At 33.4% G+C, this 26,941-nt stretch overlaps 1 protein-coding gene across 1 annotated transcript in view; it reads left to right on the forward strand.

The window, feature by feature from the left end:
* Nucleotides 1-26,941, forward strand: part of NBEA (neurobeachin) — a 610,373-nt gene that overhangs the window by 104,013 nt on the left and 479,419 nt on the right. The window contains exons 11-13 of the mRNA XM_060080316.1: nucleotides 9,178-9,286; nucleotides 18,660-18,812; nucleotides 20,736-20,904. Coding sequence (XP_059936299.1) covers nucleotides 9,178-9,286; nucleotides 18,660-18,812; nucleotides 20,736-20,904 — 431 coding nt within the window. The remainder of the gene's footprint in view (nucleotides 1-9,177; nucleotides 9,287-18,659; nucleotides 18,813-20,735; nucleotides 20,905-26,941) is intronic.

Consider the following 26,941-nt stretch of genomic DNA (forward strand, 5'->3'; position numbering starts at 1 on the left):
TTGGATTCAATTTGCCCATGTTTTGTTGAGGATTTTCACATGTTTGTTCATGGGAGATATTGGTCTGTAGTCTTCTTTACTTATTATGTCTTTGTCTAGTTTTGGTATGAGTGATGCTGTCTTCATAGAATGAATTAGGAAAGTAGTTCCTCTGCTTCTGTCCTCTGAAAGAGATGTAGGGAATTGGTATAATTTCTTCCGTAAATGTTTGGTAGAATTCACCAGTGAACCCATCTGGGCCTGGTGATTTCTGCTTATTAATTATTGATTCAATTTCTTTAATAGATGTAGGTATATTCAAAATGTCTATTTCTTCTTGTGTGACTTTTGGCAGGCGATATCTTTCAAGGACTGTTTCTTTTCACCTAGATTTCCAAATCTGTGGGCATAGAATTGCTCACAGTGTCCTTTATTATTCTTTTAATTTCCATGGGATATGTAGTTATGTCTCTTCTTTCAATTCTAATATTAGTATTTCCATCTTCTCCTTTTTTTTCTTTGTTAGTCTGGCCTAGAGGCTTATCAATTTTATTAATCTTTTTAAAGAGCCAGCTTTTGTTTTCATTGACTTTTTCTATTGATTTCCTGTTTTCCGTTTCTTTGATTTATACTCTGGTTCTTATTATTTCTTTTTGCTGCTTACTTTAGATGGCATTTACTCTTCTTTTTCTAGTTTCCTAAGGTGAAAATTTAGATGAATGACTATTAGATTTTATATATATATATATATATATATTTTTTTTTTTTTCATTATAGAGGTCTGAGCATCCAATTCCAATATGTGGAGGCATGGCTTTCCCCCCATACCACCAAAGATTCTCTGTGACAACAGCTGGGTATCCTATCATTTAACTCAATTCTGACACTCAAATCTGACGTAGCATCAGATCCCACAGGTTAAGGGCTCAATCTCACAAGACTGGCCCTCTTCACTTTAGATGCCAGTTGTAAGTCCAGGTTATCACCTGTGCTTCTGAACAACTGACTGTAGATGGTAGGTTCCAGTAACCTCCTTGGACTGCAGGTGATAGTTGCAAGTCCAGGTCGTTACTGGTACTTCCTTTTTTTTTTTTTTTTTTTGCCGTACATGGGCCTCTCACTGTTGTGGCCTTTCCCGTTGCGGAGCCCAGGCTCCGGACACGCAGGCTCAGTGGCCATGGCTCACGGGCCCAGCCGCTCTGCAGCATGTGGGATCCTCCTGGACCGGGGCACGAACCCGCGTCCCCTGCATCGGCAGGCGGACTCTCAACCACTGCGCCACCAGGGAAGCCCTGTTACTGGTACTTGTGACTGACTGGATATAAACCAGAGGTTCCCACCACCCCCTTGGGTTCGATTACTTTGCTAGAGTAGCTCACAGAGCTTAGGGAAACATTTTACTTACTGCATTACTAGTTTATTATAAAAGGATGATGAAGGATACAGATGAACATCCAAATAGAAGAGATTCATAGGGCAAGGTATAGGGAGAGGGCTTGGAGCTTCCATTCCCTCTGCAGGTATGCCACCCTTCTAGTACCTCCATATATTCACAGACTGGGAAGCTCTCCCAGCCCTGTGTTTTTTTTTTTAATGGTGGCGTCATTACATTCACATGACTGATTAAATCAATGACCGTTGGTGATTGAACTCAATCTCCAGCCCTTCTCCCCTCTCTCCCTGGAGGTAGGTGGGTGGTAGGTGGGCTGGACTGAAAGTTCCAACCCCCTAATTATATGGTTGGCTGTGTTGGCAACTAGCTCTCATCCTTAAGTGAGTTCCAAAAGTCACTTCATTAACATGACAGAAGACACTTTTTATTACTGCCATCCCTTAGGAAATTTCAAGGGAGCTAGCTCTGCAAGACCTCTGTGCCAAAAATGAGGACCAAGAACAAATGCTTATTTCTTATTATAAATCACAATATCATAACATTCAGTGCTCTAAATTTCCCAGTAATCATTGATTTCATTTTATTCTACAGATTTTGATAAGTTGTATTTTCATTTTCATTTCATTCAAAATATTTTTAATATCTCTTGAGATTTCTTCTTTGACCCATGTGTTATTTAGAAGTGCACCGTTTAATGTTCACATTGTGGGATTTTCCGGTTGTCTTTCTGTTACTGATTTCTAGCTAATTCCATTGTGATCTGAGAGTAGATATTGTGTGATTTCCACTATTTTAAATTTGTTAGATGTGGTTTATGGCCCAGAATGTTGTCTAGCTTAGTGAATGGTCTATGCAAGCTTGAGAAGAACATTTATTCTAATGTGGTTGAGTGAAGTAGTGTATAGATGCCAATTATCTCCAGCTGTTTGTTGGTGTTGTTGAGTTCAACTATGTCCTAACAGATTTTCTAACCCCTGTAGCTGTCCATTTCTGAGAGAGGGATGTTGAAATCTCCAGCTATGATAGTGATTTCATCTATATCTCCTTACTGTTGTAGCAGTTTTTGCTTCACATAATTTTATGTTCTGTTGTTAAGTATATGTGCTTTAGGTATTGATATCTTCTTGGAAAATTGACTCCTTTATCATTGTGTAATGCTGTTCTTAATCTCTGATACTTTCCTTGCTTTAAAGTCTTCTCTGTCCAAAATTAAAGTAGGTACTCCTACTTTTGTTTGTTTGATTTTTGTCAAAGGTGCAAAAGCTGTGTAAGGGAGGAAGGATAGTTGTATGCTAAAATGAACCTCAACCTCTACCTCATTAAAAATTAACTCAAATATCAGCTGTAGAGGTAAGATATAAAACTACAGAACTTTCAGAAGAAAACATAGGAGAAAATCTCTGCAACCTAGGCTATGCAAAGGCATTTTAGACATGACCTTAAAAGTGTGATGCATACAAGGAAAAAATTGATAAATTTGATATTGACTTCATCAAAGTTAAATTTAACCTTTTACTCTGAAAAAGAAACAATGAAAAGACATTTTACAGATTGGAGGAAGATGATAGAAAATCACTTATTTGACAAAGGACTTATATCAAGACTACATTTAAAACTCTCAAACACTAGTAGTAAGAAAGCATGAAATCCAATTTTTAAAAATGTGCAAAAGACTTGAGCAGATACTTCACCAAAGAAGGCATAAGGATGTCAAAATTGCACATGAAAAGATGTTCAACATCATTAACCAATTTATTTAAAACACTATGAGATGTAACTACACAGTTAGTAGAAAGGCCAAAATTAAAAAAAAAAAAATACTCATGATGACAAGTGCTGGTAAGGATGAGGAGCAACTGGAGCCTATTACTGGTGGGACTGGCAAATGGCACAGCCATTCTGTCAGTTTGGCAGTTTGTTATGAAGTTAAACATATACTTACCATATTTTTTTTTTTTTTTTTCTTTTTGCGGTATGTGGGCCTCTCACTGTTGTGGCCTCTCCCGTTGCGGAGCACAGGCTCCGGATGCGCAGGCCCAGCGGCCATGGCTCACGGGCCCAGCCGCTCCGCGGCATATGGGATCCTCCCAGACCGGGGCACGAACCCGTATCCCCTGCATCGGCAGGCGGACTCTTAACCACTGCGCCACCAGGGAGGCCCTATACTTACCATATTAATTCAGCCTTTCTACTCCTGGATTTGTATTTGTGAGAAATGAATGAAAACTGTTCACACAGAAACCTTTATGGGAATGTTTACAGTAGTCCCATTTATAATTGCTATAAACTAGATACAGCTCACATATGCCCATTAGGTAGTCTATTTATTCAAGGGAATACTATTCATCAATTAAAAGAACAGTATTGATTCTTGATGTATGCAACTACTTAGATGAATCTCAAGAGACAGTATGTTGCAGTCAAGAAGAACATATTAAGAAGATTACATACTGTATGACTATCTATATGACATTCTTGAAAAGTCAAAACTATATCCATATAAGAGATAAGTAGTTACCCAAGGTTGTTTTGGCTGTTGAGAGAGTGTGACTGCGAGGGTATAAAGGGATAGGATAAATGAGTTTTTTGTGTGTGATGGAACTCATCTTATCTTGATTGTGGTGGGGTTATACAAATCTATATATCTAACATTCTCAGAATTACATACACATACAAACACACACAAAGAAAAGAAGTAAAAAAGTTGGTTTTACTACATGATCATTTTTAAAATGAAATTAATTATGAAAAGGATAGAAAATTCCTGGATGTATATGAAGCCTAAGTATCAAATAATTATTTCATCTAGCTAGCTGTTTTAATATTTATTTCATTTATTTTTTTTTGGTAATTTCAGCACTTCTAAGGTGTATTTTTAATCCTGCTTTTATAGAATAGTCTGAGGCTTGGCTGAAAGTAGACCCAACACCAGGAGAAGGGACTATTTGGCCTCCCTGCTGTGCATGTTTTGATCTTGAAGGGCATTAGAGTATGCATATATAGTTAAGATCACCTGTTTGTCATTATAACCTATCTCTGTTTTTCCTTTGAAGCTTTGAACTTCTTAGGTATTAGGGAGTTACATCATTAAATTTCTAAATCATTCATGTATCCATGGATTATACACGATAGTGGTGCTGCCACTAGAAACATGTCCAGAAAGCTCTCATAAGGGCTTAGAGCATTGTGATTTAGAGCATTTAGAGCATTGTGATTGTTGGCTGGAATTAAATTAAAAATGGGTAGGCTTTAAGAGTTATCTCTTTTACAGTGGAGCATTATAATAAATATCTATTGGTTATTGATAGAGAATTATGAATAGAGATGATCAAAAGGCTATTTGGTTGTCAAACTATGTAAATACTGGTAAATGCTATATGCTAACACATAATGATGTCATTAGAGGTTTGGAATTCCTCTACATGTACACATTTTAAAATTTCGTTTCCTTCATAAGACAACTTTTGACATATTACAGTTACAATTTTACAAATGTCTATTTTTTTGCTATAATATATTTTGTCAGAAATAAAATAGGCTGATGAAACATAAAATTAAACTCTGTTGGCAGACAAAGGAAGGTAAAAAACTGTGATAGCCTAACTTTTAATAGAGCCTTTAAAGAATGCTCTTAGATAGCTATGACAGTCATGAGGCTGTCTGCCTCCTTTTGAGGCTGAAAGAAAAGGGAGAAGTTGCTGAGGAGAGATTTCATGGCTAAGGGAGGCTTAGTGATTTCATGTGCTACCCAGTGTATTTCATCTGTCCTCACATTTTACTGTACTGCATTTCACTGTTTTCCTTATTTGACTCTGCAGATAAATGTATTTTACTTATTTCGGCATGTATCTCCACTTGATGTTTGAATTGATGAATGTGACAGTTTGTGTGTCAGGGTTTATTGCCTAGGTAGGCAGTTAGGCAGTGGTCTTTTGAGATAGCATCTTCAGGAATACATGGTCTAAAAGTGACTGCTAAATGTACATGGAGTTAGAAGCTCTTGGTTTAGAACTTTCTAATTTTGAACTGCGAAGAAATTTAACTCTTCTAACTTATTGTGGGATTTTTTTGTGTCACTGGAAATTAATCGTGTTGAGTGTGAAATTTTCTTGGGTATGGACTTGAGTTGGTTTCTTTTACAGTTTTATTCCTGCTATGATCACTCTCATCTTGGAAGAGTTTTGTAGTGAAAGAAACAGCATAGAAACTATATTAGATATTTTATATATTTATTCATCTTTTGTAAGATTTCAATGTTTCTCAATACTAAATTAGGCTACATAAGAGATGAAACCTTATGAAAAAGTCAAAAGAATTTCCCCCGTTACTGGTACCTTAAATCTTATTGGAACTTAATCTACTTCTGAATTTATTCTGACAATTATTTTGCCTGTAGTGTTTCTTAAGAGATTAAAAACACCCTTATGTAAGTGTATGAGTTGCTGAATTTCAGGGGAAATCTTTAATTTTTACATTATTAATTCTATTCTTCTTAATATATTTAAACAGCCCATCTAGCTGAGGTGCTTTGTTTCTGTACAAAGCAAATTGAAAAGCCAGTTTCCTCTACCCTAAGAACCGCCTTTGAACTGAGCTTGGGTTATATATTAAATCTTAATAATTTCAGTTATAAATTAAGTCTATCTTTATGATATATTGCATCTTTAATAAAATTCCTCAAAGATAATACAAGTTTTGGGATCATATTACATGAGTTATCTACATCAGTTATTTTCAAAAAATAAATAAAGAACAAGTTGAAATGGATAAAGTTATATTAAAATCAAGTCAAAATCTATATTTACATAAATTTTAATGGCTCCTAAAGGTAGTACATATTTTTTCATTAGGAACAAAAATGAGTCATGTTTATATATAGTTGTTAAATATTATCTGGTATTTGTGGGCCAAGACTATTGTGGTAATTCTTTAATAATGTGGACCATAAAGCTCTGGAGAGATTATTAATATGCTAAGTTGTTAGAGGTATTGTTGTATTATTTCCTTCATTTTTCTTAAGGTATAGCCCTTTACTAGTGTGATATTTGAAATAAATTTCTCCTAATTTAATTAAAGCTCATTAAAGAATCAGAAGATGGTAATTATTTTGAAGAAATAACCCTATAGTTTATTAGTGTCATTTTCCTTAAAAGGAGACAGAATTAAAAACCCTTAACCATTCCTGAAGTGGAATTGCTACTTACAGAACATACATTATAGTACTGTCTATTGAAAAGTTTAGCAATTTGACTTTATGAGGTAAAAACCAGTTTACTTTTTGTCTATCAAGTAAAATATTCCTGTGAAAATCTGTTTCTGGGTATTGCTATACTTTTCAAAAGAATGTTCTGTGTTGTGTATACTAGTTTGGGCTGACACAGATTCTTGCTTTTTGGTTTATCCTGTATATTTAGATCCTCTACAGATGAACTGATGTGTCTAGACAGAAAGTGGTATGTAGGAGATATAGGAATGGGCTGAAGTATCCTTTATATTTGCCTTTGTATCTAGGGGAGTTGGAAATAGGCAAGAATGGAGAGAAATTTTGTATGGCAGTACACAGAATTTTGCAAGTTAATTGTGAGCCCTGAAGCAATCCGATGCATTTTAGTTACTGGTAAGTTTGTTAAATTATGTTTGAAAATGTACCTCTTCGAAGATGGCCATCTATTTACTATTAAGTCCACCATGTCAAATATACCTATTTTAAAGATTTTTTGAAAAGATGTAGTATTGCTATTGCATTGGGTTTTAGGTATAAATTAAAAATACTTTTGTTAGTGAATGCATTTGACTTTTCAATTGTTGTCATAGTTAAAATTGAAGTGAAATTAACATATGGGTAGTCTTGTGTTAATATTTTGGAATAATAAAATTAATATTTCTGATTTTGTAATGGAATTCCACTGTGTTTAGAAGTCTGAGTTAATTCATTAGGTGTTTGAGAAAGAGTAGTCCTTTTGACATAAAAGAATAAGAAAATCCATGGCATCTTTGTAATTTTGTATGGTTCTATATAGGAGGGTGATTTATTGTAAGAAATACTTTTTTGCATTTTTTTCATGGACCATAGGAACCATAGTGAGGCATTTCTAGTCTTTCTTTTTGGCAGTGCTGATGTTTAGGAGTCTTAGTCATCTTTCCCCCTAAATCACTAACTCAGGTGTAGGTAAGAATTCCATTAACAGATTAGGAAATTGTGTAATCTCTATGCAGTAGTTTTCTATATTCTTTTCAAACACTTAGGCAGATGTATTATGTATATCAGTGCTTAAGCAATTATTTGTGAAGTGGCTTTGACTATTGATACAATTCATGTAAATTGGATTAGATTGCTTTAATAGCTGTTCTTTACAGAAACATTAAAAAAAATCTCAAGGGATTCTTTGGTAGTTGTGTTTTTCTTGTAAATATCCATCTTTGACTTTAGGACAAAGTAAAAGAATATCATTGATTTGCAATACTAGTTTACTGTTTTCTTTTTTGTGGCTTAAAGATACAGGGCCAGTTAATGTAATTGAATTTTAATTTCTTGTAAGAAAGTAGTTTATTTACATATATACTATATTTTTGTAGCTGATATCATGTAATCCATTAAACTATCAATTTTATAGCGATAATAATGATGTTAGTTTTGCTGTTGGTTCTTTTTATGAGAATATTTCTGATTTGAACAAGAATAGCCGCATTATCAGATAAATGTGTTGTCAATCCTATGGAAACCTGAAGAGCTAGAGTAACATTAGAAACAGAATAACTTTAGATTCCTTTTGAGCCTTAACAATTTTCAAGTTTTCCTCATTACCAAATTTTCTTAATTTCATGTAGAAATGAGTATTTGTGCATTTAAGATATATTTAGAAATTTATGTGAATGTAAATAGACAATTTGGGGTACATTATAAAGCAGTGTAAATGGATATTAATGCTTATAAAGTCTGGCTTAGAGTCATTTATTGTTATAAACTACAGTAAGCATATATAATGATGGGTATATATTTTCTTAGGAATGCTATCATGTATCTATGCTGCTGATTGAAAATTGTTCATGTAATTTTGTGAAATAATACATTATCAAAGCTTAATGTAATGCAATCATTTATTTTTCTTTTGTTTCTTCCTTCATTCCACAGACATATCAAGTGCTTTATGTTTGTCTGGCATATATCTTCGTGCTTTTATGTATTTGTGTATACATTGTATAATTGATTGCCACTTTTTATTGCAATATGACATAAATCATCTTATTTTTTTTGCTCTCATAAACTTTCCTGAGGGCATATATGGACATAAGTAACATGTTGCATATTTCTCTGGATATTTAAATACATATATATAAGTTGTTTTTAAAAACAGGTCTAAATGAAAAGTTTATTTTAGAAAATAGGTGTATTCTTCCAAAACAATATTGTGAACGTATTTTAAATTCTCTAAGATAGCATGTTCTTCAAAAGAATATTGTGATAAAGTCTTTATTATGGAGAAGCGCAATATTTGTGGGTGCGTTTCTTATGTTAGATTTACTTCAAGCAGGGAATATATATGTGTAACAATAAACTTTGATATTTTACCTCGGAATACAAAAAAACTCCACAGTTATGTGTCTATATAATGTTTAATTTTAAGGAGATAAAACCAGTTTTTTCATTCTTGTGAGAAATATTCTTGCATAATAGTCAGCAAAGTAGAGATGAAGTTTGAATATGATTGTTACCTTTCGGAATAATAAAGTACTGAAATGGAACATTGTGTTTATGATCAATATTTGATGATTACATAATGGAATTATCTGTACTTTACATGCAGTGCTACTCTTTTGGCATTCCTGGTTGAACTACTTAAAAGTTCAGTAGCCATGCAAGAACAGATGCTGGGTGGAAAAGGCTTTTTAGTCATTGGCTACTTACTTGAAAAGGTAAGTGAAATGTATTGATGGTTTTATTGTGTAGCCTTCACAGATGGACCACTGACGATCACTAACTATATTTTTTTTCTATAGTTTCCCTTTCCATTGATTGCAGAGGCCATGTTTTTGGTTAATTCACAAACATTTTTATATTATGTACTTAGATGTATGTGTAGACATTAAACTAAATTGGGTGTTAGAAATCTATATAATTAAGAAATTTTGAATAAAAGTAGAAACTAAAGAAAAATTATTTTATCTACTTTTATTCAAATTAGAAGTATTTTCTCTTAATTATTTTTTCTAATTGTTTCTTTGCTATATTTATATTCAAACTAAGTTTCTTACAGATTTTATCAATTTTAGTTTCAATGGATTTACTTTTTTGCTTTTGCTTTATTTTTCAGTTATAAGGTAAAAAAAATTCTGTATCTGATAGCAACAGAAACATTAGTTTTTGCTTTGTCCCTGCTTTTAATATATTTGAATGTTTAAAGTAGTATTTTTTTCTGATCAATACACAGTGTAAACAGTACAAATTGGATGGCTTTGATTTTCCTATCTGTGTCATTTATGCCCTGTTTTTTTAATGACCTTCTTTGCTTTAGTCACAACTGTGCTATTATGGTATTGGGTACTGAGTTTCTGATTATGGTCTCACAAGAGTTCGGTTATATCATGTGATTTCCTTCAAAAAGTAAAGTGGTACTTTATAAATAAAGTATTATTTTTCTCCTTAAGAAATAGCTATCACCATCACTAGTGCTCCCAAATCTCTCCTTATCAGTTAAACATTAACATTCATATGACATTCAGCTGCTCTGTAAATTGAACTATTTGAGAAATAATAGAGGTGAGACCTCTACTAAGAGGAATAAACTTATTTTTCTCTTGGGAAATAAAATTTAGAGGACTTCTGGAAATAATTTTTTAACCTCAGATTGATCTGCATTTTGAAATCCTTCTCTTTTATTTGAAAAAGTACTTTTCTTTCTTGAAGTATTGTTGATTGTGGAATGATAGATTAAGTAGATCGATCATAGGCAGCATTTTTTTTTCAGTTACACTATAATTTTTTCAGTTACATTATTAAGATTTTCATTAAGGCTATTTGGTTTATATTTTTAATCATGGAAAACTATTTTCCTATATCTAGAGTATTACAAATTTTTTAGAAGATTTATGTTATAGTATATTTTACATGAATTACATATTATGAAATAATTTGTGACACTGCTGTTAGCAATCTTTGTGACAAGATTGCTGTCAGGAACTACCTCTTGAATATACTTTTCATCAATTTACTGAGGGTTTATTAGCATAATTTTAAAGTGAGAATTCTTTTACACTTAAAACAGTTTAAGATTAGAAATATTGTGAAAAGTCTTCAAATCAAATAAAAAGAACATTAAAATAATAATAAGGTTTCCATCATTTTACATTCCCTTCAGCAGTGTATGAAATTTCCAATCTTTTCACAGCCTTGGAAACCACTGTTATTATCTGTTTTTTTTAAAATTCTAGCCATCCCTAGTGGCTGTGAAATGTTTTATCTTTTTTTTTTTTTTTTTTTTTTTTGCGTTACGCGGGCCTCTCACTGCTGTGGCCTCTCCCGTTGCGGAGCACAGGCTCTGGACGCGCAGGCTCAACGGCCATGGCTCACGGGCCCAGCCGCTCCGCGGCATGTGGGATCTTCCCAGACCGGGGCACGAACCCGTGTCCCCTGCATTGGCAGGCGGACTCTCAACCGCTGCGCCACCAGGGAAGCCCTGTTTTATCATTTTTGTATTTGCATTTCTGTGATGTCTAATGATGTTGAGCATCTTTTCATATACTTATTGGCTACTTGTATACTTTTTTGAGAAATGTTTATTACAAAGACCATTTTAGAAAACTATGGTATTTCTTTTTATTACTGAGTTGTAGGAGATTTTTAGTCTATATGCTAAACCTTTATTAGATATAAGATTTGCAAAGATAGTCTTCCATTCTGTGGATCACTTTATGTCTTAATTTTCATTTCACTGTTGACAAATTAAGTTGAGCATTTTCATATATTTATCTTCCTTTTGGTTGTGCTCTTTTGCTAAATACCTGTTCAGAGTACTTACCCTTTTTCATTTGGGTTGTCTGTCATTTTCTTATTGATTCATGGGAATTCTGTATATATCCTTGATAGGAGTCCTTATTGGATATGTATCACAAATATCTCTTCCTCTGTGACTTGCCTTTTCACACTCTTAATCATCAAAAGCTTTTTCTGCATTATTTGAGATAATTATTATGTTTCTACATCTTTTTCTTAGTTTAGTGAGTTACAATAGCTGATTTTCAAAATAAAATATTCTTTATTTTTGGAATCCTGTGTAGTCTTAGATCCATTCCCATTCTAGTCCTTATGCTTCTCTTAAAATGTCTTATATCGGGCTTCCCTGGTGGCGCAGTGGTTGAGAGTCTGCCTGCCGATGCAGGGGACACGGGTTCGTGCCCCGGTCCAGGAGGATCCCACATGCCGCGGAGCGGCTGGGCCCATGAGCCATGGCCACTGAGCCTGCGCGTCCGGAGCCTGTGCTTCGCAGCGGGAGAGGCCACAACAGTGAGAGGCCCGCGTACCGCAAAAAAAAAAAGACAACAAAAGGCTTATATCAATGTCACTAATAGCCTTCATATTCTTAAATCTTATGATTCTCAAGTCTTCATCTTATTTGACTTAGCAACATTTTAATTTAACATTCTTTCCTTCTTGAAATGCTTTCTTCAATTGTATTTTGTGACAGCATTCTTCCTTTGCTTTCTTCCTACCTCCTTGGCCTCCTTTAATTCTCTCCTATTAGTTCCTCTTCTTCTTTCTAAAATTCTAAAGACTGTGGTGTCCTGGTGCTTAATCCTGGAAACCTTTTCACTTTTCTGTTTACACTTTAATTGAGCTTACTATTCCCTTAGTTTTCCTTATTCTGCAAATACTCATTATTCTCAAATGTGTATATCCAACTACAACCTCTCCTTTGAATTCAGTTCCACTTGGATGTTTAATAAGCTTCACAGATCTAAATTATCCAAACCGTTACTTTTGACTTTCCTTTCAAATGCTTCGTCCTTTACTCTTCTCTGTCTTAGTTACTAGCATTACCATTCAACAAGTAGTTCAGACCAAAAATGTTAATTCTTTTTGACTCTTCTTTTTCATGCACTAAATTCATACTGGCAGCAAATTATGTTGTCTTAGTATCAAAACATATCCAGAATCAATGTCTAGTTCCTACTTAGTACTCTATTCCTTTCTATGCCCATTGATACCATCTTTATTGAAACCATCATCATCTTTCACCACTAGTTACTCACAGTCCATTTTTTGCTTGCAGTCAGACTAGTCCTTTGAAAATGTGCCAGATCTTACTAGTCCATCCTTCTCAAAGTACATTTATGTCTCTTAAATCTGACATCATCCCTTACCATTCTCATTCTTTCTTTCTCTGTTGCAGCCACATTGACCATTCTAAGGCCTCTTTGCAGACCTTTCCCTTAAAAACTAAAATAGTAAGCATGTGCTCTTCTCAGTTCTTGTGCATTTTCTTTTCACATTGCTTTGGTAATTCTTTTTGTAGATATCCATATGGGTTGATTCTACACTTCATTCAGGATTTTGCTTATGACACCTTATCAGAGAAGTCTTCCTTGATCACTCTAAGCAGAATAGTACTCCTTTGATAACCATCAGTGACTGTTTCCCTACTCTGCTCATTTTTTATAGCATCAGTCTGACATTTTTTTTTTACTTATTTTCTGCCTCCTTCCACTAGAATGTAGGCCTCAGCTTCATGAAAGCCGAGACATTTTTTTCTTACCTTATTGCTGTATCTTCTACCTAAAAGTGTGCCTGTTTCAATAAATATTTGTTGAATTGAATTAAATAAATAAAAAGGGCTTACATAGTTATCTGACTACATAAAAGAATTCCTTTTTCATTTTTCTTAGATTAATGTTCACCCGTTTTATTTTTAAATAATCATCTGTCAGGTGAGTAGTATAGATAATAAGGTTCCATTTTTATTTTATCATCAACTAATAACAAGTTAATGGTTACTGTCACTTAGCTTTATCTCCTTGTCTTGGAAGATATAAATTAGTTATCAAAGAAGGTAGGCTAATGAGAGGCCATCTTATTCATCATGTTTAGACTTTCACAAAAAAACTTTTCAGGTATTTTTGTTTTGTTTTATTTTGCCAAAATATAAATTTGAAGAAAACTTAGAGGTAATTTGATGCATTCAATAGTTTTTGTTGTGGTTAATAAAAAATTGATTCAAATAGCTTAAACATTAAGGAAATAGGCTTGCTAATGTAACTGGAAATCTAGTGATAGGTGGCTTATCAGTCATAGTCCTGGTAGGAAACAGATGCCATGCTCAAACTTGGTTACTGAGAGGAGTTTAATGAAAGGCTCTTCACAAGTTGTGAGCATTGTTAAGGGAAGTCAGCAAAGTTTGAAGAGATGAGAGGAATGAGTGTTTAGCATAACTCAAATAGAAAGTTACTGTAACTATAGGAGAAGTATACCTGATTAGAGTGTGGTCTTTGATAAAGGAATATAGAAAGGAATATAGTATACTCACCTGAAAGGGAGAAGCCAAGGAGATGAATGCCCCAAACTTCATTTTCTTTCTATCCTTTAATTTCCTGCTGGAGTCTCTAACTAGTCAAACCCAACTGGAAGCCAATAGACAAGAGAGCATCCCAAGCACAGAAATAGGATAGGGAAGCTTGGAAAGTGGATCACTACAGCCAGCCAAACATATCCAGTAAGTTGGACTTCAGGGTGTGGTTGTCTCAGTCTCAATTATGTCATCAGAGACCCGGGTTTTTTCTATATGCCTGTTCTGCTACCTATAGTCATGCTTTTATGCTATAGCTGTTATTCTTTTTTATTATTATTTTTTTTGCGGTACGCGGGCCTCTCGCTGCCGCGGCCTCTCCCGCTGCGGAGCACAGGCTCTGGACGCGCAGGCTCAGCGGCCATGGCCCACGGGCCCAGCCGCTCCGCGCCACGTGGGATCCTTCCGGACCGGGGCACGAATCCGCGTCCCCTGCATCGGCAGGCAGACTCCCAACCACTGCGCCACCAGGGAAGCCCCTATAGCTGTTATTCTTTGTGGTCATACAAAGTTGCCAGGCAGACTTGGTGCTATAAGCCTTCACATCCGGGTGGAGAGAGAGAGAGCTCCTTTCTCCCAGTTACTGAACAAGATCCTTCCCTCCAATTTGACTGGTCAGCTTAGGTTTTGGTCTACTTTGAACCTAATATTATCATGAAAATTTTTATGCTCCATATCTGAACTAATCATTGTCTGCCCCTGCCAAACAACAACAACACACACACATAAGTGATTCACATTGGATTAGGCTATTTGGAGCTCAATCTTGGTGTCCTGGGAGGAGCAAAATGGATACTACTTTATGATATACCTCTAATTAATTGCCATAATTTCCCACAATTTGCTTAATATATAATGCATGTTTTATATATATATATATATATATATATATATATATACATATATGTGTATATATATATATATAATGTTTTCTGTAATAAAAATGAACATTTATGGCAATCCATTCTGTTGTGGTCTGCTCTAAGTGTGGGAAAGACCTCTTTTTACTGAGTAGCAATTTCTCTCTGTAACATCCATTGCTCCTATTTGGTTTAATTACTTCAGGAGTAGATGTTATAATATAATTGTTTTTTCTAGCTTCTCAGATTATGCTTCCGAATATGTTTAGTCACCCCTCATATAGTACTTCTTGCAAATTATGTATTCAGTTACCATACAAAAGTAATGTCATATAGTTTAAATTCCAGAGCTTGCATTTTACAGATTTATAACTATAAATTACCCAAGTATATCTCTTTTTAAAATAGCTTTGCTTGAGAAAATGAAAGCAAATCTCAAATTAAAAAAAATATTTTTGGGGCTTCCCTGGTGGCGCAGTGGTTGAGAGTCCGCCTGCCGATGCTGGGGACACGGGTTCGTGCCCCGGTCTGGGAAGATCCCACATGCCACTGAGCGGCTGAGCCCGTGAGCCATGGCCGCTGAGCCTGCGCGTCCGGAGCCTGTGCTCCGCAATGGGAGAGGCCACAACAGTGAGAGGCCCGCGTACAGCAAAAAAAAAAAAAAAATTTTTCAAGCAATCAATCAAAATAAACACTTAAAACAAAATTGAATGTCCTTCTTCCATCCTCTTCTAATCTGTGTTATATCTTATTTGTTCTGTTCTTAATTTATTCTTGAATTTGACATGAATTCAGTTAAACATTTACTGAGGAATTATGGCAGATACCAGATGGATAAAAGATGAATAAGATAGTATCCTTTTTTATATAAGGAAAGAAAGATGTGTGAATAACAGTTACACAAAGCAGAAGGAATAAGTACTGCGTACTTATAGGTAAAGGTAACATGTTATTGAAGAGAACATTCATTTTATGCCCGGTAGAATTTTGAGTGGGCTAATAAAAAAATACAATTTTAGAAAAATGTTTCCTGAAGATCAATTTTATAATGAAAAACTGCTACACAACAGCATCAATTGCTATGAAAACTAAATTGACATTTTATTTTAGTAATATGGAAGGCCTCATGTGATGCTTCTAGCATATCTTTTAATAACATGGAGAAAGTTAAAACTGGTTTCCAGATTATGAATTAGTTCCTCAAATGATTATGTTCATAGTGGTCTATCTGATTTTATATCACTTTAGTGTTTTTATAAACACATGACAGTTTTTATAGGCCAATACCTGATCACTAAGACTATTTAGGAACAGGTTCTAACTGTTCTATTTCAGGGTTTTAGGCATAAAAGTAGACTGTATCAGATAATATTCTTGAACTCATTATTACTGAATAAAAATAAAATGTATAAGATAAGCTATGTGAAATTATAATCAGTGGAGATGGCTGAAGCTTTAACTAACATTGCTCTTAATTTTATTCCCCTAAACATGAATAAAGTAAAATATTTTAGAATTTAAAAGCAGTGTTATTTTTTATTAAAGTTCTTGTAAAATGAGTGACCAATCTGCTTTTTTTTAACTCAAATATTTATTTGTCTTTGTCCTCCTCCCCCCTTGTAATAACAGTTATTTGTTAGGATCATTTTCTCCATCTTATGAAATTTTCATGTAAAGTTATGCTGTAAGGTTTGGTTTGAATTTTGTTGGACTATTGCTGATCTACTCACCGCCGGTGTTTTGTCGAACACATAGCCTACTAATACAAAATTATTGCGAGCCTTATTCAAACTAGTTTAAATGCCACCTTCTCAGTAAAACCTCTTTTAACCTCCCTTCTACAAATTTTCTATTCACTTCATGTTCTTTTCATACACTTGTTATATTTAACATGTTACATATTTTACCTTTTTATTTTATTTATTGTATGTCATTGTCTTCTCTTAGAATGTAAGTCTATGTGGGCAGGGTTTTTGTTTTTTTTTCAGTTTTCTTAACTACTCTTTCCACAGTGCCAAGGAGAGTACCTGGCAAACAATAAGTGCTCAACATACATATTTTCTGAATGGCTAACTGAAAAGCATTGAGCTGTACCTTTAAGGGAAATGCAGTGGATGCAAGGGTTTTACAAGTTAAAGGAGCATGATAGAGAAAGCAGGTGAAGCAGTCTGGCGTGCGTGAGAAATTGGCCCAAAGAAATACTTTGTTTGACTCAGTGAAAAGTTTTTTAATTTTTAATTTTATTTCGTTTAGGTACCTTAAGCAGTCCATACTACTCTTTATTGTCTCCTATCCTAATTCATACATTATTGTTAAATTCCTGCATATTGTAGTCATTTGAGTTTGTTACTCCTTGTGTAGAAGTATGAAAAAAATGCATGGCATGTTTAGGTCAAATTTATTGAGTTGCCCTTTTTAAGAGCATGATGAATGTAAGCAAATCATATGGGAAGTAAAATTGGTAAGAGAATTTAGTCCCTTTTAGACCTTAATTATCCTATACTGATATTTGGATTCAATCAGTGGATCACAGAGATAAAGATGTGATGTGACCTGTGCTTTAGGGTTGAATGTAGGGGATTCTTTACTTTAGGGAGGATGGTGATACTATAAAAAGTATCATAGCCAACAAAAAGAAACGATTTGCATAGGAAGATATATTTTTTGATATTTGAGTTTGAATTACTAGTTTTTATGAAGAGCATTTTCTCTGTAATATTTTCACCTGAGATTATACTCTAGTGTAACATGTCCAATTAAAATATAATGCAAGCCTCATACTGCTATTTAAAATTTTCTGGTAAAAAGCAACAGGTGAAATTAATTTTAATAATATATTTTATTTAAACTAGTATATCCAAAATATTATCACTGCAACATAGATTCAACAACAACAACAAAAATAATAGTTATTTTGCATTGTTTTTTCATTCTAAATCTTCAAAATCCAGTGCATACATACTTAACAGCACCTATCACTTAGGTTTAGCCACATGTCAAAGGCTCAGTAGACACCTATGGCTAGTGGCTACTGTATTGGACAGTGCAGCTTGAAGGTTTGGTTTGAATTTTGGAAGGTTTGTTGTTTATCTAAATACCATGTGTGATAGGTTACATACTGTGATGACACTTAAAACTTCTAGATGAGAGTCCTCAGCATAGAGATAGTGTTATATTAAGCAGTGGAAGCATAAAATATCATCTAGGGAGAGTGTATTTATGAAGAGAAGACCAAAGAAATAATCTTCAGCAGTTTCCATCTTTTAAGCAAAAGACACTGAAGAGTAATCTGAGGGTCATGAAAGCCAAAGGAGGACAGTATTTTCAGGGAAGTGAGATCCTCTTTTTCAAGTACTATGGATTTGAAAGGTTGGGAATGTTTTATGTTAAGCAGGATGCATTGCATTTGTCAATGTGCAACTCATTTTTATCTTTTGGAAGAAATGATTCATTGGAATGGTGGGGTCAATTTATTTTCACTTTCGTTTGGAGTTAGTGAAAGCACTTCTCTTTCCCAGTGTCTTTGTGTGTGTGTGTGTGTGTGTGTGTGTATTATCATGATAGTAATTCTACTCCATTTTAATTTTCTAAGATCTTTTCTTGTTAGTCAATTTCTAAACAAATGGAATGAAACCATTCTTATCCATAACTTATTTTATTTCTTTAGCTTGAGTTGAGAGTGGCATTGTTCAACCTGAGCTGTTATTTATCTATAGTTGTCCTAGAGTGGGCCATGAATAACAAACTATCATTTAGATAATTATCTTAAAATCTTAGGTTTCTAAATATAATTAAATTTTGAATAGCAAAGAAAGTATAAAAAGTTATATCTGTATATTTTCAGCTTGAATTTCTGCTTTCTTTTTTTAGTCATCAAGAGTTCATATCACGAGAGCTGTCCTGGAGCAATTTTTATCCTTTGCAAAATACCTTGATGGTTTATCTCATGGAGCACCTTTGCTGAAGCAGCTTTGTGATCACATTTTATTCAACCCAGCCATCTGGATACATACACCTGCAAAGGTATACATTTTAATCTCATTCATTTTATTTTAGTGTAATATTATAAATTATAAATATAAATTACAGTTATTGGATCTAAACTATCCAGTAGAAAGCGTTTGGATTTTTCAGTTTATTTTACAGTCAGTTTGAAGCAGTTAAATTAGGTAGTATTAGAAGTCAAAACAGTAAATATGTAAATAGTACAATAAATGAAACTGTAGTTAAAAATTTTTTTCTTATGGGGTGATGAGAAATTTCTGAATCTAAATAATAGTAATGGTTACTTAAAAAATGTTGAAGCTGTACTTCTTACCCTATACAAAGGTGAAACCCACTTAGATTTAAGACCTAAATTTGAGAGGTAAACTATAAAGCTAATAGGAGAAATTGCTGAAAGATATCTTTGCAGTTTGGGGATAGCCTAAAAGTTCTTAAGTAAGACCTTCAAAACCTCTCTTTTTAGGGGGAAAATTAGTGCATTTGATGATATCAAAATTAAAGATTTTGTTAAATGATCTTCAGAGACAATGTCAATAAATAGATGATAGATTAGGAGGTCTTTTTACAATGTCAAAAATTATCGAGGCAAGAGGAAAACATTGAATATGAACCGAAAATTAGACATTAGTATTGCATAAATGTTAAATTTACTGAGTGGAGGAATTGTATTACGCTCTATGTAGGAGAATGTCCTTATTCTTAGGAGATTTACTTTGAAGTATTTAGTGATGTAGTGTCTGAGTCAGCAACTTCCTTTCAAACGTTAGTCAAAATATATTTATACATCTATATCTATAATATAATAGAAATAAAACAGATGTGGAAAAATATGAACAGTTGGTAAATCTATTATGATAGTTACATAACTTTTTTGTTTGAAAATTTTCAAAATAAAAATTTGGAGAAAATAGCAATTAATAACATTCAGAATGTGCAAGGAACTCTTGAAAATCAACACTAAAAAGATTTAAAAATTAGGCTTGATGTAATGGCTGCATTCTGAAGTCATTAGATGTGATTCATACCTTTCCAAGAAAGAGAATCTGGTACACTGATTATTAAGACTAGGAAAAGAAAAAATAGCAGGTAACTAACTATATTATGATAATTGTCATCATTGTGACTGGAAAATTCCTTGTATTGTGAGCATAGAGTTTTTATCATGATATGTAAAAATATTTTTTAAAGAAATTTATACATAAATTTTTTTAGATATAAACATTAAATTTTTATTATTTTGCATACCTAAATTTAGCCTCCTTATATTCTAGTAAAAGTCAATAATGAGAGACATTTTTCTGAACTTGAGCTGCATTTTATAATTTTCAAGTCTCCCACATAACTTTAAAGTTCTAATTTTTATTATGGCTTGTCATTTTAATTATTGTGCTAAAACACAAACATGAAGTTTGTTCACTCTTTAAACATGGTGTTTAAACTTGTCGTCTGTATATTTACATGCTAGATTCTGATAATGTGGCAATAGGTAAGAAAATTTGAAATTACATGAACTTTTAGGATCTATGACAACAATATATATTTTTTTCCAAATATGATATAGCTGGCTGAGGTTAGGTTCTGTTCCTTTGAACTGCTGCAGTGTACTTTGATTAAAGGCTTTAGTCTAGTTGGCCTTTTAAATAATTTAATCTTCCTATTGGATACTTTCAATGAATTATTGAATCATGTAAAATTATTTTATTATTAATAATTATTAGATTACCTTTAGTAAAATTTTATTAGAGTGTGTTGATTCCAGATTATTTTCTTTTTATAATATAAATAACACTTAATAAATAGTTATATTTCACCTCATAATAAATGGTTCTTTCTTGGCCTTTAATGATTTCCGTTTAAATTAGAATAGAAATGTATATTTATAATATAAACACTTGAGGCATTTTAAATTTATTTTAATGCTTTGTTAATATTCTGTACTAGGTTCAGCTTTCCCTATACACTTATTTGTCTGCTGAATTTATTGGAACTGCAACCATTTACACCACCATACGCAGAGTAGGAACAGTATTACAGCTAATGCATACACTAAAATATTACTACTGGGTCATTAATCCTGCCGACAGTAGTGGCATTGCACCCAAAGGTTTAGGTAAGTACAGTGCTTCTACGTTGTCTGTACTATGATTGTTCTGTATCCTAAGTACTATTATAGTGAACAGATGTGCATGGTTATGAAATTAACACTGAGCTATTGTCTTTCTTGTGTAGTAGACTGGTATATTGAGAATTTTTTGTGATAAAGAAGAAGCTTATAGCTTTTGTATGAAGTTTTTGGAATAAAGACAGGTGAAAATAAATAATATTGTACCTTTTAACCTATGTGGTTGTTGTGATACAATCATAATATTAAAAACAGATGAATGATATTGCTCATGGCCAATGTGTTCTAATACAGTCGTTTAAACATTTTGAGATTGTTACCTTCCTTTGTATTTTTTCCCCAAACTTCATTCTTTGTTCTAAGTAAAGTAGAAACTAATTTAATTCTTCAGTGCATTGTGTTGTTTTAAAAATATTGCTGATTTTCCTAATTATATAAAAAATACATGCTCATTATAGAAAATAAAATAATATAGAAGAAAAAAATTGTTCATAACCCAAACCCAGGAGTAATCACTGTTACAAGTTGGGTGTGTGATCTTCCACTATTCCTCATTGCATAAATATGTGAAATATATTAACTCTTTTACAGAATTCAGATTTTCTTTTTTCGTGGATCTACATAGTAATTTAAGAGGATACACCACTTACGTGTTTCCAAAGTTTTGATCCTATAAATAATGCAGTGATCTATTCCTTTATATATACTTATTCCCCTACATCTTTGATTTGTTTACAGTTACTGAGAAAGGGTATCCTGATAAATATTGTGAATTTTTTCAGAAGTATTGTACTAGCTTACAATATCCCGAGTGGTATGTTAGTGTGCTTTTTTCTCGGCATACTCATAATAGCAACTACCATTTTATAAAAATCTTTTTGATAGGATAAAATAACATTTTACTATTCTAATATTCATTTATTAGCTTACATTGTCTTTCATTTTACTGATGGGCTTTTAAAATTGTGTTATTCACACTCGGGTTTATATTCTGTCATTTATGTTTTTTTCCCATTGCTTTTAGACTTAAGAATGCCTAAAATTAACTGAATACTTAACATGAGTTAGAATCTGTGCTAAGCACCCTACATGTTAATTTTGTTTAATCATTTACGTGTAATGTATTTATATATATATATATATATGTATATATATATAGACATATTTACCCATACACATAGGGCTATATCTATATATAACTACATTGTTTATATCACTCCCATTTTGCATTTTAGAAAGCTGAAAGTTGGTACAAAGTAACAGAACTAAAATTTGAATCATGTCTGCCTGACTCAGAGCCCTAGTTTTTATGATTACACTCCAATAGAGTTTCCTCTACTCTAGACAAATCATACGTTCACACATATTTATTTCTGCTTCAAAAAATTAATTTCCAATTTACAGAAAAGTTGCAAGAATTGTACAAAGAATTCTTATATACCCCCACCATATTTCCCAATATTTTATATCTTACCATTTTGACTTTACCATTTTATTTCTGTGTAAATATAAACATGCATATAAACATATGCATTTTTTTCTGAATAAATTGAGAATAAATTATAGGTATGATGCCCTATTTCTCCTAAATACCTTAATATTTATTTCCTAAAAGGTAAGGGCACTCTCTTGAGTTAATGAAGAGCAACCATTAAAATCAGGTAATTAATATTAATACAATACTATCATCTCATACAAAGCTCCCATTCAAATTTAACCCATTATCCCAATAATATCCATTCTAGAAAAAAAGTCTTTCTTCTTTCCCTGAATCACAGTCGAGGATCATGCATGACATTTAGTTGCCTTGTCACTGTAATATTCTTCAATTAGAATAGTTATTTTAGTATTTCCTTGTCTTCCATGGCCTTGACATTTTTGAAGAATACAGACAATTTTTTAGAATGTCCTTTAATCTGCATTTATTTGATATTTGCTCATGATGATTTAGGTTTTTCATTTTTATTTATTTATTTATTTATTTTGCGGTACGTGGGCCTCTCACTGTTGTGGCCTCTCCCGTTGCGGAGCACAGGCTCCGGACGCACAGGCTCAGCGGCCATGGCTCACGGGCCTAGCCGCTTCGCGGCATGTGGGATCTTCCCAGACCGGGGCACGAACCCATGTCCCCTGCATCGGCAGGCGGACTCTCAACCACTGCGCCACCAGGGAAGCCCCTAGGTTTTTCATCTTTAGAAGGAATCACACAGAAGTCATAACAATTCTGTCTCAATGTTATCATTACAAGAGGCACATGATGTTGAGTTGTCTTATTATTTTACTAGTGATGTTAACTTTTGGTGTCTGCCAGGGTTCTTTACTGTAAAATTCCACTTTCTCCTCTGTGATCTTAAGTATTTGGTGGAGAAATACATTGAGACTATGTAAACATCCTGTTCTTCAACAAACTCTTGCCCACTGGTTTTAGTTCATTGACGACTCTTGTCAGAATTGATCTTTACTGTGATGGCTGCCAAATGGTGACATTTTCTGAGATATTTATTAGTTTGAATTCTACAGAAACAAAGAAGTTGTTTTTCTCCTCCATTTACTAATTTATTTATTCATTTCTTAGTGTCAGTGTAAATTTCATGGATCCCTGTTTAATTTGGTGTTATATCAACAGTTGGCACACTTTCTCTGTGAAGGGCCAGGCAGTAAATATTTTAGGCTTAGGGAGCCATAGATCTCTACTACAGGTGGTCAGCTCTGCACTGTATTGCAAAAACAGCCACAGACAGTACGTAAGTGAATGGCTGTGGTTTGTTCCAGTGAAACTTAAAGAAAAAACAGTGGATGCATGGATTTAGTGTAGAGGCTATCCCCTGAGTTGTATCCTTATTTATTTTGATGTTCAAGTTGTACCGGATTTGGCCAGCAGGAGCCCTTTCACATGAGTCTTGGGTCTTTATGACAAACATCCATAATTTTTTTGTACTTCCTTGCTTTCCGGTGTAGGATATTTTTGGTTCATCTTTTATTTTCCTTATCTCAGAAGCCCTGGTTTGTTTTGTAGATATGGTTTTAAGAAACCAAGATCTGGGTGATAGGTGTGCTTATTGTGTTTATTGCTCTTTGGGTATCATTGCTTCTAGGCATTCTTGTTGGACAGATCTAAGAAATATAAGCTTAAATGCAAATACATATATATGTATATGCATACATCTAAACTGATCTATCTCTATTAATAACCATGAGTTCACACAAGTATCTTCAATCCCAATCCAAAACCACATGGGTCAGTCTAGCCTCAAATTGATTATTTTTACAACTTTCTTCCTTCAGTATTGAGAAATCTGCCTCCCATTATCTTTAATATTTTTTAATATATTTACTTATTCTACTTTATGAAACCCACATTCTTACCCATGCACCATCATCTTCTCAGCTTTGACATTGCCAGTTGGCTCTGACCATCTTCGGTTCTGACTTAAAATGGTCCTTTTCACCTCCTTGGCCCCTATTGTTTCTTTACCACTGACCATACTACTGGCCTCTGTTGTCTCCTCACCCTGACCCTGAAGATCCTGCCAGACTTAGTTTCCTCCTTGGCCCTTTCCAGCCCCTTGTGTCTCCTTGGCCTCTGCTGCTTCTGCAGGTCCCTGTGCCCTTGGGTCCCACTGGCTCTGGCTATCTCGAGAGGGGAGGGAAGAAAACAAATAAATATAATTTTTAAAAAAGTAACAAGAAAGTGGAAGAGTATTTCTTTTTCTTTTTCTTTTCATTGAATTGTACACTTTTAAAAAGTTAAAAAAAATTTTATTGAGGTATACTTGATAATTAACATTAGTTTCGGGTGTATAATGTAATGATTTGATATTTGTATACATTGAGAAATGATCACCACAATAATTCAGTCTGTCACTATACAAAGTTAATTTTTTTTTCTTGTGATAAGAACTTTTAAAATTTAGTCTCTTAGCAACTTTCAAATATGCAATACAGAATTATTATCTGTAGTAACCATTGTTGTACATTACATCCCCCTGACGTATCATTTCTTTTTCTTTATGGTTTAATTTATTCTTTTTAATCTATCTTTTTATTAATTTGTTCTTAGTCTTTTTACTTTAACTTTTCAATCTATCTGAAATGAATTTTGTTATTTAGTGGAATGTGAGGTTTTGAAACACATAGTTTTCTATATTACAATTTTTTCAATATTAATTTGAGCTAAATAATGCTTTCTTCTAAGAACATTCTAAAGATAATATGTACTACACTAGCTTTTCATAGAAGTATTATGCATGTGTGCACTTACCTTGAGAAGTGGAATCTTTTTCCTTTGTGATTTCACACTTTTGTCTCTGAAATTTTTATATGATTCACTGTAAAAACATTTATTTATATTAAAAATCTCATAGTAGTACATGATCTTGGTAGCCCGTGAAATAATGTAAAGATTTGTGATTAAAAAGTTAATGCTTTCCCAAGGAGCCAGTATTACCAGTCTTATATATTTTTTCACCTCTTTTTGTCTGCTCAGACAAACACAAACTTACACATGCATATGCATAGGTGATTCATATTATAGGTGTTTCAAAGACTTACTCTGAATATATCACAAACACAAAGTGGTATTATATATGTAAATATAATGAACCTCGTATGAGTATCACCAAGCTTAAAGAATAGAATATTACCATAAGCCTGTATATATCTATTCTTGGTCAGACATTTATCCCATTTCCACGCGTAGAGATAACCCCATCTTCAATTTTATGTTTATTATACCTTTTCTTGAGTCTTTATTATTTTTTTACTGTGCTTTACTCCTTTGTTATTTACATTGTATAATATCAATATATGACAGTAGTAAGTATACTGAGTGCTTACAATTAAAATGGACCAGTTACTATTCTAATTCCTTTACATATGTTGATCCATTTAATCCTCACAAAATATCCTATGACAAAGAGCTTTTGTCCTCATCCTAACAATAAGAAACACGCACAAAGATAGTATAACACTTGTCCAATTTCGTTAAGTGGTGGCCAAATTATAAATAAAAGTAAGGAAATTATTACTAAAATAATGGTGCTGTCTCTACGGAGATGGTGTGGGGGATGTGATCATGAAGGGGAGTGTGGCTCAGAGCTGAGAGCTGGGTAGGGTGAGGCTTTATTGTATGCTGGAGCAGGCTGGTGCCACCACCAATTATTAGATATTTGATGAGCTGGTTGTCAAACTATTGGTGGCGTGAACTTGAAATCAGTCATGAAGGGAGTATTTATTTACACAACAGAAATCAGAAATCTGCATATAATATAAATCAGGACCTCACCCTCCACTCTGCACAGCTCCTTTACCTACACACCAAGGGTTGATAGGTTTCTCTGCCAAGCTGCTGTCAGTGTTCAGTTTCTTGACCTAAGAACTGGTTATACAGGTGTTCATTTTATAATAATTCATTAAGTTGTAAATGTATATCTTCTGTATGTGTACTGTATTTCACAATGAAAATATTAAAAAAACAAAAATAATAGCAAGTTTTGGTAAGGAGGGAAAGAGTACTTTGTACACTGTTGGCAGGAGTAGGGCAACAAATGTAGAAATGGGAAAGAGATTTCTTTCCCAAGAGTAGATGAAATGGATTGTTTAAGGGCTAATTTGTTTTGATGTGTAATAATCTACACATAAATATTTGTAGAGTGAATAAGCAGATGTTATAAATTATACATAAAAGGATTATAGATTAAAACTTATACAGAAGCTATATAAATCTGGGTTGCTTCAAGTAAGGCTTGATGTTTAAGGACTTCCATGGTTCTAGCTATGTTTCTTAAAGGTATAATTTCATTACTGCATATTCTATATTATATATATATCATGGCATATTCTCATTTTTATTGGTAATTAAATATTTGCACTTAGTTACTTTGAAATTTAGGTGTTCTATTGGAAATGATATGTACACTGTAACTGTTCATGCTTACTTTCATTTATTGACTCATAAGCATTTATTGAGTGTCATCATAATATGTATTTTGTGTATATAAGTGACATGGAAGAAAAAAGCTTCAAA

Source organism: Mesoplodon densirostris, chromosome 17 (genome assembly GCF_025265405.1).
Source record: "Mesoplodon densirostris isolate mMesDen1 chromosome 17, mMesDen1 primary haplotype, whole genome shotgun sequence".
Taxonomy (NCBI): domain Eukaryota; kingdom Metazoa; phylum Chordata; class Mammalia; order Artiodactyla; family Ziphiidae; genus Mesoplodon; species Mesoplodon densirostris.